Raw genomic sequence first — 14,932 nt, forward strand, 5'->3', positions numbered from 1 at the left:
AGTGGACAGCATCAAGCATCTTTATAGTCAATAACATCATTTACTGCAATATATTTTTCGACCACGATTCATCAAGCATCAAATTTGCTCTTGTGACAGGCCTACCTATAATACATCCTGTTGTCATGGATACAGTGTGATAAAAGGTCATAGTCTATGATTGCATAAAGACATTCTTAGCCTTCTAAAAAAAAGTTATAGTAATAGGTATAATCTAGCCAAATTAAGGATACATTAAACAAATAGTTTCCATATAGAAAAACAAAGACATACGAGGCTTTACTTTGGCTGCACATAGAAAGGTAGACCGTCTTCCCTTTTTATGTGTGGCAAGTTTCTTTTTATTGCTCTTCTTTTGTGCTGCATCAGACACATTGCTCCTCTGTCATACCACACCCAGCCCTATCCCAGCTCAGGACCGTCCTGTCTGCGTACAAGTGTGCCCCTCTGACCACACTAATACACTGTAATGGACTGTGCTGCACTGGGTCGAGTACCGCTCATTAAAGTCTGGATTTAGGACCTGCTTGTCCTCAAAGCACTTATGATCTTGTCTTTTTCTTATTGGCCTCTTTTCTTCCACTTAGGCCTCGAGCCACTTGCAGCTGCTGGAAAACCTCTTCAGTTGTGAACATGTCAGAGGTTGTTAGAGGCTTGGCCAGACAGGTCCCGTTCTATACTAGGACTGGTTTGGGATCATGCCTTACTGTATGAGGCTGGCAGATGGATTCAACTATCAGAGAAACGCATGGTCCGACCACATCAAAACAAACATGGCGGCTCAAGTAAAGAAGAAATAGTATATACGGGACTGTCAATCAGAGGCGAGAGAAGTTATAAAGTTGGGGAAATGTCATCCTTCGCATTTGAGTGACGCGCTAATAAGGACTGGCTATGAGCAGGAAGGAATAGAGGGAACTCCTATAATCGTAATATGGCATTTATACATTTTTTCTGCTTTCTCTATCATTGACATATTATAAGCGGCCATTTGATGTGTTTCCGATCCCACAAAAAGCAGAAACTAAACTGAATATGAGTTAGCATTTAGCTCAGAGGACACTTTTAGGCACCAAAGTAAAATCTCAAAAGGTCCGTCATTCATTAACGATTACTGACTGGGCTTTGACAATAGTTGAAAACATCTGGATCGCTCATGATTTGGTTTGTTTCATGGCTAAATGCTAATGGCTATAGGAAAATTACAGTGAGCAGGCCAACAGATGCTGAAAAGTGTGGACATTTCCTTGGACAGTCTGCCCATTTCCCACGTGGCTACAATGTGTTGTTTATATCTTGATCTCTCATTATGTCAGTGCCCTCTGCTGGACACGTGTGGAGTTCTTTCCTTTTTATTTTTATTTAAGCAGCCCTCAAAATCCGCACGGGAATGGTCTAGAGACGTTATCCGGGCCTACAAGTCCTGGGCCGGATTGCTTTAGATGTATATTTTAGATGCTTCTTCATATTTTCCTACATTTTAACTTATTTTAAGTGGAGATGCTGGGCCTGAGTGATCGTTTCAAACACTTCAAAGACAATAGCAGTTATTTTGGAGAGCGAGTTTATGTCGGTGCTTAACTGTGTGAATAAACAACTTTGACAGTAAAATAGTTTCGGGCTTTACGCTCTGTTTGTCCCTAAGCAACGTCGTGCAGGAAAAAGGAAACCCCAAAAGTGTGCTACAGTAAAGTGTGATTCATTTTGATTAATATTTTTAATCGCACTAAACCTGATGTAATTAATTAATCAGAATTAAACGACAAAAGTCCCTGTCCTTGTGAGGATTGAACACCAATGGACAACGTTTGCTAGTATCTATAGCGGATCTCCATGGTAACAATGAATTTATACCATTCCATACAGATTTGCTTTCCACATCTACGATATCTTCATGGAGAAATATGAACATTTTTAAGATAAAGGTTCTTCTTGTCCTCTATATTCATCTAAAAGTAGCCCCAATGAAACGGTTGGTACTTAAATAATGCCTGCAATGAAATCATATTCAATCAGGGAAGTAGAAAAGAAATGACGATGGGGATTTCTCTTTGTTCTAAATTTGTGTTGTTCCCTCATCTCATGCATCCATTGCTACATTAAGTTTCCTGCTCTCTACACGAAACAGAAATCTAACATTTGGCCAGAGTTACTATCGCGCCTGAGTTAGTACGTCCAAGTATACGTTGTGGAACCATAAAAGTATCCACCGGTTCTGGAGCCACAAAGATGGATGTCGCCATTAATTGAAAATATTGACCTCATAAAATCGTCTTTTTAGCCTAAAGTCAAACAGGCCTGTCCCGTATGCGCAGCTTGTTTTTAAGCTGATTTATCGTTGCCCCTGCTTGGCCCCGTTTCAGGTTTAGTCCGAGTCCGAAGTCTTGAGATTCCTCCAGTGGGTGATAATGTGGAGAGGAGGCAGCTAGCACCGCCGTCAGAGCCGGGGCGGAAAGATTTACGAGAACATAACACTGCTTTAAATGACGGCCACAAATCAGCTTTCAATCACAGCGGATTAACATGAAACGCAAACAGCAATTAATAATGTCACAATAAGCTTTTAATACAAGTGCTGAGCTTTCAATGGCCAATCCAATACTGAAATAGTTAAGGATGTTTAATGTGTACTTGTTTGACCATGGATCCTCATGCCCTACAACTTTAAAGTGATGTCTATGATGGAAAAATATGCAGAGTGTTTTTCACGTGGCTATAACTGTCCACAACGACCGGCTGCGTAGATGGTCAGTGTGTTTCGGAGCAGAAGTGTAAATGCTCAATGAAAGAGGCCCCTCTCTGGTTTGTTTACCCACAGAGGATGTTTTGACTGTCCAGAACCAATCACAGTGCAGTGAGTGTATGTAGCACAAGGGCACACAGTCAAAGATGGTAAAAACTGATTGAAACCCAACAACTAAAGCTTCATTTAAGTTTTTATTTTGAGTTTTTTGCTGTAGTCTGCATCGTCATAGCCTGCAAGCTTGACTTTTTTTTTACACTTGGGTGTTCTGTTTGCAAATATGAAACCTGTTTTGGTTTTTGGATTCAAATAGATCAACCTTTTGTATGTTGTAGTAGTCGACTGGACTGGGTTGGTTGATTAAGTTGCAGACGATTCACTTCTACAGTGTCGTCAGAAGCGAAATGTTCTTCTTGTGTCACCTATTTTACAGTTTGCCAAAGTGCCATACACACATTATAAAACAGACTTGATAAACAGTCTTAACACATGTTGAAAAGTCTGTCAATCAGAAATAGAAGAGAAATACAGTAATGCAGACAACATACTGTAGGAAATCAATCAATCAATGAAACATTAAAGCAACGAAACAGAACAACAGGCAGGAAAATTAAAGAATAACTAAGTAACTTGTTTACCTTAGTTAATCCTCTCCGTAGTCCCTCTGGGGGTAATGCAAGTGTTAAAGGAATAGGCCACCGTTTTTACATACTGAGATATGTTCTTACCTTAGCTTTGACGAGTTCTATAGGACCTGTCTGGTCTTCACCCGTGCCTTCAGTCACGTAAACACAGCGCAGACGGCGTTAGCATTTAGCCTCTCCCTCTCTCCTCTATAGCTCCAAAACAGGTCAAGATAGAAGCTACCAAGCTCTTCCACGTTTTCCCTATTTAAACATGGTTACGTGAAGTGTTGCACTACAAAGTATAATTACACAAAATTAAACAATGTGGATTTTCTAAGCGGATAAAAAGGGGGAACTATATTGTAAGGCGTAATAATACCAGGAGTAGTTCGAAATCCGCGTAGTAATCTACACTTTACTGTGCGGATGCAAAATTACTCCTGGTATTATTACAAAGCTAACTGCGGGCTAGCAACACTTGAACAGTATTTACAGCCAAGTTTGAGTGAAAAAAATGTACTCAAAAATCCAGTGGGACAAGAAAGAAACCTTGGGGAGAACCACAGAAGGAGGGATCCTTTCCCGTGGACGGACAGACTATAGAGATCAAGGGCCGATGGGAACCCCTCAGCAGACGGGCCAAGACTGCAGAACGTCCAGTCCTTGTTGGAGCTTTACTTCTTCTTGTCCAATCCCTGTAGGCAGGGTTCCTCCATTTCTCTGTGGACAGGGCTGAACACAACAACACCAATGACCCACCATCTGAAATGTTAACTACCAAGGAGAAGTGGGACAGGGGACACCATGTGAATAGTGATGAATAGACTTCAGATAAAATAAATACTGTAATAAGAACTAGAGGATAGCGCTTAGTGTACTGTACTTCCCACAGCAGTGTTCCTCCTAAGGTAGCTTTGCCTCAAGCTGTGGGTTAGAGCTTGAACTGACATGATACACTAAGTGATTGAAAGCCATATATTAAATTTGCAGTAAAATGAAGTAAACGTAGTGAAAGCAAGTGTTGAAATTGGTTGGTAAAAGTGTATAGAGCACCACTTTAGACACAAGTTTGAGAGCTGCTAGGTTACTTTAACATGAATAAAGCACAACTCTTGAAGTCAGTTTAGTTTAGCACAGTACAAGCGCTTAAATACATTATTTATTTTGTGTTTAGCTCGCTTGTACACAGATGGCAGCAGCCTCGTTCACCACAGTCATTTGCCGTCAGCCAGAACTCTGTCTATTTACAAACTGTGCGCTAACGTACGGAGAAAAACCCCAGCTATCTGTTTAGGGGGAACCTCAAGCCTTAATTTAACTCTCGCTCAGTTAAACGCTGATAACGCAGTGCCCAGTTTGTAATTACGTTTTAAAAGTAGCCGTCCCGTGTTGTTGCGTCCTAAATAAACAGGATTGCTAGGCAGCGGCCCCGCTTCCTTACACAAATATACGGCTGGTTCGCGCCGGGAGCTCCTCCTAAATCACAGGCTGTTCCTCCGGGCGCTGCAGGCTCTCCTCATGTGATCCCCTTATGTAAGAATACAAGCAAATTAAAGTGCTTCCTCTGCCATTGTTCCACATGACAAGTTTCGTGTGAGGCGGTGAGAGGTGTTAATGCCCGTCTAAAAGCAGCCTGTTCAAAGGAAGCAAACATAGCTCTTCTAATTGAACTCCAACATGTTAGAGCTGAAGTCACCCAGCTTCCTTTGAATAATATTGGTTTTGTTTGTTTGAGCTGAATTATGCATGACACTTATATAATATAAACTCACTGGGAGAGACACGGTTTTGGAAAGAAAACAGAAAATCTACAAATGTTTTCCCTGATCATTATGTAGAGGTGATTGGATTCACAAACCTGCCACATTAAAAGTCTTCTGTGACTGAAAGATGCTGTGTAAATGCTTGAAACTTTCAGAATGTATGGAAGGCAACTTAATTATGCAATTTCACACTGTTAGAGATAGATATTGATCAGTTCTGCCTTCTCTAAGTCTATGGAAAGCTGTTTGTTATCCCTCAGTTTAGAGCTGACCATAGAAATCACAGAAATGCCTTTAGCTCAGAGCCTGTTCCTACAAATGGGGATGATTTAACGGGGATGATTTAAATTGAATCTTTTGTCCTTTTCATGGCATTTATGTACTTTCTGTTGTTTCAAGATTATGTTTAGTGGCCAATGGATGTGTATCCGACAAAACAAGAAGCAGAAACGCAAAGGAACAGGCCACCGTTTTTCCATACTGAGACATGTTCTTCCCTGAGCTTAGACGAGTTGATGTGTACCTGTCTGGTCTTTACTTTACGTGTGCCCTCAGTCATGCAAAAAGACCAAAAATGTTGTTAGCATTTAGCCTCTCCTCCTCTCCTCTGTGGACCAACACAGGGGTGAAGTTAGAACCGACCAAGCTCTTCCACGTTTCCCATTTTTAAATATGTTTACGGGAGAAGTTACACAATCCAAGTATAGTTACACAAAATTAAACATGTCGATTTTCTAAGCGGATGTGAAGGGGTGCTATATTGTAAGGCGTAATGACACCTTCAACATCCACGCAGTGAAGTGAAGACATTACTACAAGGAGGAGAGGCTAAATGCTAACAACATCTTTGGTCTTTTTGCGTGACTGAGCTCACACACAAAGACCAATGGCTTCTAGAAAAACAAACTTGCAATCATAATCTGTAACGTCATGTGGGAGCGACTGTTTCACCTAGAAAAAGGACCGGTAGAAAATGTTCTAATGTTCCAATCTTGTTTAAATTAAATGTATGTTTTTAATTATGTCAAAATGTATTAATCCATGGTCAAGTATTCATTTACATTTAAAATCAGTTTTTGTAACATCAACCTGCCCAGGGACTACAGGTGGAAATTAGCATCTTTGCTATAACCTGGCACAATGCCTCTTTCCTTTTGGTCAATGTTAAATTGTGCACTGTCCCTGTCTAAATGAAAAACATACCATACCAGACAGGTACGCATCAAGTCGTCTAAGCTCAGGAAAGAACATATCTCAGTATGGAAAACCGGTGGCCTGTTCCTTTAGCTGAATTTGAGTTTGCATTTAGCTCAGAGGCCGCTAATTTGTATCTAAAATAGGATCTCAAAAGGTCTGTACATTCATTAATAATTTCTAACGAGGCTTTGATAAATGTGGTTGACGGGTTGACAACAGCTGAAAACATCTGGATCGTTCATAAGTTGTTGTGTTTGATGGCTAATGCTAACGGCTATAGGAAAAATACATTGAGCAGGCTAACAGGCTATTCCCGACTAACCCACTTATGACTGTCCTGTGTTACCATGGAGACCAGCTGCGATACGTCCCCTTTAAATAAACGGGTTACTCATTGCAGTAGCTTCACAAATGGACACTTGGCCTTCTGCCTTTTGCGTCAGCCTCCCGCGTTACCGCCCCTTCTCTAAGCCCTGACTCCGCGGCGGTCCGTCAGTAGCGCCGCCCGTCTCGAGTTACCCGCTGCGGCTCCGGGGGCCCGAGTGCATTGTGGGTGGCTGAGGTCATCGGGCCGTCAGCGTCACCTCGAAACGTCTGGCAGCTTTTTCTCTGAAGAGAAAAAAAAAAAAGCAACGAAAGTCACTCCTCTTCTAGTTTTCAGGCGGATTAGCTTCAAGATAAAGATCGAGAGTTCGGATTTCCTCGGCTCTGATTGGTTGAAGCCTGGAGTAGTTTTGATGACCCTGAACATCGGGTTAGCCTTGTCACAAAACCATGAATCACTGAAACCCGCTCCGTCGGTGGCTAACGCTACTGTGGCATCGAACATCTCGGGAGGTTTTGACGTGGACTGATTTAGGAAGTGCATTTCGGGGGCGCGGGTCGTAAACGGGGAGGAGATGAAACGATTAGGAAAGACTAAAAGCGACATTGTTTGTAAGAAAGGCCTGAACTCCGGAGGACCCCGGGTTTATTTTGAGTGACTGACCGCAGCAGCCCAGAGGTTCCCCTGATGAGAGAGCGAGAAACGGGAGAAAATGTCAAATCCAGGATTCCGAGTGAACTCCAGCTAAATGTCAATGCTTTTAGTTCTAGTGCGAGCGTGCACAGACCGGGACGACATACTGCTCTGTATTTCTCACATGAGTTATATTTTCTATTCATTATTATGTCTGGGGTTGGATGTTTTAGAATGTATTTCAGTCAAATGCAATGTATTTTTTTAAATTTTCTATTACAATGCAGCAATCTTCCCACTCACACCGATAAAAACACTAAAAGTGATCCTTAAAAGTTGTTTCAATGGTAGCTGAAACAAGTAGTGAATCTTATATTAATATTAAAAAAACTAATAATAAATTAGATACGGTATGTATGTGCAAAACCCCAATATGGTACGAAGCCATTGAAATAAAGGCCCTCGTTTTAGTGGATTTCCTTGTTCTTACAAAGCTCTCACAAACCTTTCTTTAAGGTGCCACAAAAAAAGATCCCACTCTCCTTTAGCTTTGATTACAGCACACACCTGTGGTCAATCCATGTGTGAAAATAATATATCATCAGCTCCCTGAACCACTCTTTCAGGTCAGAATAGTTCATTAAATCCAGGTGGCAACTTTTTTCTTTTGTTCAGGCACTGTATGTACAGTTTTACAAATTTCCGACTCCAAAGCAGCAGCATGCCTCAATCAAAATGTTTTGTTTCAGAAAAAACAGTGGTCAACATACTGTAGGGAACAGGATGGTAAAGAAAAACATTAGGCACTGAAGTCTTAAGGTCGACAGTCATTTTCACATCAAAACCCATTCAAGCTTGACATCGTCTTACTCCTTTCCTCTCCTCTCTCTCCTCAGCTCCACGGCTACATGGAGAGCGAGCCCCTGACCCTGCAGTTGTTCATCGGCACGGCGGACGACCGGCTGCTCCGACCCCACGCCTTTTACCAGGTTCACCGCATCACGGGCAAGACCGTGTCCACGCCCAGCCACGAGGCGCTGCACAACAACACCAAAGTCCTGGAGATCCCTCTGCTGCCCGAGAACAACATGAGGGCCATGTGAGTCCTCTGCTGTCAAAACATTATGACCCGTCAAGAAGTCGTTAACACAGATATGGTTTATGATTAATCACACGCTACACATTTGGAAAGCGTTGGTAAATATCGTAGACTTAAAGCCACACCGCGTAGAATTTTACCCAATAAACAAAACTGAAATACAATAATTTATTTTATGACAGATATTTTCATACTTGAAAAATACCTCAAAAATGTACAAACAAACATTTATGAGGCTCACCCCTCCTAAGATATGACTATAAACTTTACTGGAAGTGGGTACGTCTCCAGCTCATCTCCATGGAGATGTGACGAAAGGCAGTAGAATTTGAGATTTAAACAGGTTAGTTTCTCATCCAAGTCCATTCTTTTATTACACACTGTAGTAACAGCATTTTCTGTGTCATTAGGAGCATGTTTTGTTTTGCCCCAACAGTATAGTCCGAAATGTTACGCAGTGTACCTTTAATATTCATAGACCTCTTGTGCTTATTACACCTCATTTGCATTAATTACTCCATTCAGGAGAGAATCCATGATGCTGCTTAGTCTCCTCCTATGTTCCAAAAAAGGATAAAAAGGAGGGACGCTCCGCCCCTCGTGTTCTTAATTGCACAGAACAAAAAAACAGCGTAGTTAAAGCAATACTAAGTAACTTGTTTACCTTAATAAATCCTTTCCGTAGTCCCTGTGGGGGTAATACAAGTGTTAATAGGATGATTGGAGGGTCTTTCATCTCCACCTGGTGTCTCTGGCCAGAAAACCACACTTGCAACTTCGCTGCCTGCAACTTTGGAGACCCAATACACAGTAATAGACTCACGAAGAAGAAGCTAACAGGCTAAAGGGGAAAGCTAACTGCAGGCTAGAAAAAAAAATATTTCCATTGTGTAATTGGATGTACAATATCCTGCACCTGCAGTTGTGTTTGGACCATAAGGGCCAAGAGTTACTTAGTACTGCTTTAAAAAATATGATACCTAGCTCAGCATTGTCATATGGGTCAAAAAAAAAAAATGGCTGTAGAGCCAGGCTTTTAAGCGGTGTTTGGGAGGTGGAAAGACTCCATTTTAAAATGTGTCTTTTGGAGTCGCCCCTGGTATTGCAGGAATGCCAGTGATGTTGAGTGTACGTCTGCACAGCGCCACCTGCTGTACTGGAGTGTTCATCAAAAGGGTTTTAAATGGGGCATTTCAGTTTTACTTTCTACTGTGGAGCCCTTATAGAAATGTAGTAGAAAGGGTTTTATTCATCTTTCAAATGTAGTGGAATGAAAGTAGTAAGTTCTCTGCGTAAATACTACTCTAGTAAAGTACAGATCCTCAAAATCTCCACTCAAGAACAGTACTGTGGCAGTCCCAAACTTTGACTGGTAATATAAAAGGTATGGATATGAGCCATTTAAATCTTCTTCAGACAGCAGGTCTAAAGAGTTAACCTCTCTTTCGCGCTGTGAGTCTCTGTTGGGACATTAGAGCGCTCCCCCCTCTCCTCCCCCTTCCTCCCCGTCTCCCCCGCTGCACAGAGCCGTATAGAGCTGTTTGGGTTTTTCTGAGCGTTGGCCCAGGATCCGCTGTGAGGTTTTATAAGCCTCAGAGTGAGATCAGATTACCCCAGGAGCTCGCACCGTCCCGGGACACTGTCTGGGGTAGTCCTGCTTGGATCAGCACTTTCTCTGCTTTAATGGATATAACACATAAGCTTTGTGTTAGCGGGACCTCGGGCGGCTCACGCTCCCCTCACACGCTCCGGGAACGTCCTGTACACAGATGGGCTGAGAGACACCAGCCAAGACCAGAGTTTAGATACTTAATACCTTAAAATGAGATGTGTTTGTGTGTCGGTTTCCAAAGATTTTGTATTTTTCACTGGGCCTGTCAGGTAGTAGCATAAGTGAATGTTGCAGAAAAGCTGGAGCTGCTGCCGTATTTTCTGTTGACTTCAGTTGTTTGAATATCAGTGCTGATTTTCACCCCTCAGAATGGGGCCAAAGGGGGTCAAATTTGTTTCTGTAATCATGAAAATTTAGTCTGTATCGATCTGCTTTCCTGAAAATGCCAGCTCACACTCCGGTTTACATCACACGTGGACATTTCTGTCAAGTCTCTTTTTTTACAGCCTTGACCAAACTTGACCCGATCCTAACCTCTTCTCAGTCTCTGTGTGACTTTTATTAGTGATTTTATTTTATGTCTTGGAACTTGGTAAAGCCGTCATACTGGCGAATGTGTTTCTGTAATTGGTTAAAGTGACTGTCTGTAAGTCTACATGTTTTACAAATTTAAAGCAGAACTAAGTAACTCATGCCCCTAGAGGCCATAAGCGCCACTGCAGGTGTCGTAGTATGTTGTGTTTTTTTAATTGTCCATGAGAATAGATACTACGCTGGCAGAAAAGACAAAGGGAGAGAGTGATATTGTAACATCCAATTACACAATGGAGATAATGGGAATGAAACGAAAGATGTAAATTAGCCATTTTATACTCACTACTGCCACCTCAGGTCTTACGTGGAACTGCAGCTTCTATATTAAGCTCGTGCATCACTTCGGACCCGAACTAACAACCTTTTGAGTGGATTTTCGAGGCAGTTGTGGTGAACAGGTCTGGGCTCATTCTACACATTAGGACATTGTTGGAACATGTAGGGGGAGGGAAATACTTAGTTTTAACATTTAAACTCTGTATAGTCCCTTTAAGCAAGTTAGATAAAATAATTATATGTTTTCTAAAGTCCCTCCCTTTGCTGATCTCAGCAACAAATCGATGAGACCAGCTTTCCTGGAAAGCACTGGGAACGAGGAGGGGCTTTCAGGTCCAATCAGGGCAGGGCGATGGATGTAGGTCATTTACGCACATCACAACTCACGAAGATAACGCCAGGTCTCACACAGCAAAAACTTCTTGAAATAAATCAATGTATTCCTGATTTGAGTCGGTCATTTCAACAAATCTGTCCATGCGGCAAGTTTTTTACACTTAAAAGACAACAGCAAGTAAATAAAGATTTTCTTTTGTATGATTTTTGAGTGCAATGAGATATTCTTTTGTGGTTTTAAGCGTAAAAAAAAAACTTTCCTCATGGACAGATTAAAGATTCATTTGTCAGTGAATTGAAATGATCATTCTCTCGTCCTAGGTTGATTAATTAATAACTCAAATGAAGGAAAAAATTGCTTATTTCAAGTAAATTGTACTTATTTCTAGACTACGTTTGTGAAGAAGAGGAAAGAGTGTAGTCTGGTTCGTCAGGCTGAAATATACCGAGGCTAATGTGTCCAAAAGCAGTATAAAAAGCCGGACTAAAGTATGGTGCTTGAGTTAGAGCCCTGCAGTTGGTTCTTCGGGCCCATCACCTGCGCCGGGTCCAGAGCTGGGCCTGATACAGGAATGTGAGGGAGTGAGAAGAGTTGACTTTTACTGGAGCTGAGGAATGCAGTGCGAGATCTGTGCCAGTGGAGAAAATGGAGAAGACAGAAAGCGCTCACATAGAAGTAAGAGCGATGTTGATACAGTCCAAATGAGAGCAGAGGCCTTACACTTAAATATATACAGTTTACTAAAGTACTTTGTCACTGAATCTTATCCTACGAGATTGTGCATTCTATATTAAATGTTCGTTGTGTGTTTTTCGTCCAGAATCGACTGCGCCGGGATCCTGAAGCTGCGTAACTCGGACATCGAGCTGCGTAAAGGGGAGACGGACATCGGGAGGAAGAACACCCGGGTGAGGATGGTGTTCAGAGTCCACATCACCCAGAGCTCGGGGCGCATGGTGTCTCTGCAGGCGTCTTCCAACCCCATCGAGTGCTGTGAGTCTCAATGACACACGTGATATAATACGAACTTTCTGTCATCCAAACCTTTCCATACAACTTCAGCACATTCGTCACGTTGAGGTTCTATCTACGTAATACTGAGATATGCACCAACATCTACTAAACTTTCATATAGTGTACACAGGATAGGTCCAGGAAAGATAATATGTGAATAACTAAGAACCAGAAACTAAGTGGACACAACTTTTGGTCAAGATAAAATTTCCATATTTGTTAGTAGTAGTAGTTATAGTAATGATATAATGATTGGTCCATAAAATGATATAAGTCAAGTGATGTTGACATGCACTTGGACCTGAGAATGTTTTTATTTTTTTTTATTTTACTAAATGACTAAATTTGTCCTTCAAAAACGTATGTAAATGTGTTAAATAGTACACAAAAAATATCAGATGCCATTATTATATGTCATGACTAAAATTTGTTTAAAGCAGCACTAAGTAACTTGTTTGCCTTTATAAATACTTTCCGTTGTCCCTTTGGGGGTAATACAAGTGTTAATGGGATGATTGGAGGGTCTTTCCTCTCCCCCTGGTGTCTCTGGCCAGAAAACAATACACACTAATAGAATCACGAAGAAGAAGCTAACAGGCTAACGAGCAAAGCTAACTGTGGGCTAGCGCCACTTACACAGTAGCCAAGTTTGAGTTAAAAAAAATTATCTCCATTGTGTAATTAGATGTACAATATCCCTCTCTCCCTTTGTCTTTTACTTTCACAGACAATTAATGAGTAAAAAAATGCAACTTGCTACAGCACCTGCAGTGGCGCTTATGGCCTCTAGGGGCATGAGTTACTTAGTTCTGCTTTAAAATAGGGCAAATTTTTACTTGATTATGTCTAAACTGGTTGTTACCTTGCTTAACTTGTTAACCCCCGCTTTAACCGAGTGCATTTTCTCCACTTCAGCTTTACCCAAATCTTAAAGCTTCTTGACTATAGGCCAGTGTAACACCTCATTTGAAAAGCTACAAAATTGATCTAAACAGATCTTTTGCCTCACGTTGGTGCCGTGTTGCTGTCACTTTTTTTTTACTTTTTTAATCGTCACTTTTTTTCTAATTTTCATGCTGTGTTTTCTTCACATTTTTGTCACATTTTTATCTGGTTCTTATTGGTCTTTTGTTGTTTATTTGTCTCTTTTTTTATCACATCTTTGCTGCTCTTTTGTCACCTTCTCATAGCTTTTTTGTCACTTTTTTGTTGCATTTCTGCCTCGTTTTTGTCGCTATTTTGACGGGTTTTTTTCTAGAAGCTTTAGATTTGGGTAAAGCTGAACTGGAGAGAATGTGGTCGGGGGTTACGAAGTCAAAGGCAGTACTAAAGCTTACATGACGTTATCACAAACTAAAATGAAGAAGCCACAGTTCGAGAACAACTGGTATTACATTGTTACAGCCATGTCAGCTCTTAGCTACATCATCTTCTCTCTGTCCGCGTATCGTCCCGGGACACTCTCCTCAGTCTGTCCCGTTTGTGGATGTGGCTCTGAGATGAAGTCTGCTGAACTAAATGAAAGACCGCTGTTAAACCATGAGCGCAGCCTCCTCAAGTACTCCATTGTTTTGGGGCCTGACACGCCGCCAGCGAGCAGCAGTTTATGACCAGAATCCACCGCCGTCTGAGCAACTGAGGCGCAGAGATACAAACTGCCCAATTATAGGGATTTCATTTGAGAAAACAGAGCCGTGGGTGCACTATTAGGCCCGTGTTAGTCTCTGCTCGGCTCTGCCTGGTGTGTTTCAGCCTTCAGTTTACTAACTACTGACTAAATAACACTGTGGGTCTGTAAAAGGAGCTGCCAGAAAACCATCATCGTCTAATATAAATTCTCCATGAGGTCTTATTATGTGTAAAACCTGCTGACCCTGTAGTTTAGACCTCTACAAACATTTCCTAAAATGCATCTTATCCTGATATTAGCGGCTCATGTTTCTGTCTAATGCTCCTGGACATGTTCATTATGGTCCAGTGATTGTTGATTTTAAAACATAAGTTACAATTGTAATCCTCCTCCTCTATTCAGTGTTCAGTGTTCAGCTCTCTTAGTTCCTGGGCTCGATCTCGTGCCTGGTGCAAGGACAGTCCTGCTCCAAACATATTGTTAGACAGGCGTCATCTTGCCGTAATTGCGTTAACATGACCCAAACAAAAGCACATGTTCACCCCCCACTCCCCCACCACCCCCAAAAATGTACATTATAGTCTTCGTTTTGAAACACAAGATCGAGCCCTTAGTCTTTTGGATGAAAATGCTTTTAGTTTTAGTCACATCTCCAAATGTTTTAGTTGGGGGTGGGACTGAAACGCATTCATTTCGATTAATTAATTACAACGATTTTAACGCGTTAATTTTTTTAACGCAATTAATCGTATTTCCAACTATTTCCCCCATAGACTCTATATATAAATGGACAGCTTCTGCTCACTCCTCCCCGTTTACCATAATGACCACGGTCGAGGGGGAATTCATGGAGGATTTACAGACTCCCCCTCCCCAGCTCTGAAGAAGCATGTTCCTAAAAAGGGCATAAGGGCGGGATCTCCACCGTAGACTCCGCCCTTGCGTGACGTGTAGCTCGCGCTGCTCCAATGCTAACAGTCCGAGCCTCATTAAGTACGAGATTTCTAAAATTGTTCTTCCGAAAACCAGCCTGATTTCATAAATTGTGACTAACCCAGTGTTTTCTCAGGAGGAATATCTAGC

The 14,932-nt window shown here is 41.7% G+C and overlaps 1 protein-coding gene across 1 annotated transcript in view; it reads left to right on the top strand.

Moving 5' to 3' along the window:
- nfatc1 (nuclear factor of activated T cells 1) overlaps positions 1-14,932 on the top strand; it is a 103,851-nt gene that overhangs the window by 16,245 nt on the left and 72,674 nt on the right. The window contains exons 4-5 of the mRNA XM_079570911.1: positions 8,184-8,386; positions 12,026-12,198. Coding sequence (XP_079427037.1) covers positions 8,184-8,386; positions 12,026-12,198 — 376 coding nt within the window. The remainder of the gene's footprint in view (positions 1-8,183; positions 8,387-12,025; positions 12,199-14,932) is intronic.

The sequence above is a fragment of the Gobius niger genome (genome assembly GCF_951799975.1).
Source record: "Gobius niger genome assembly, chromosome: 14".
Taxonomy (NCBI): domain Eukaryota; kingdom Metazoa; phylum Chordata; class Actinopteri; order Gobiiformes; family Gobiidae; genus Gobius; species Gobius niger.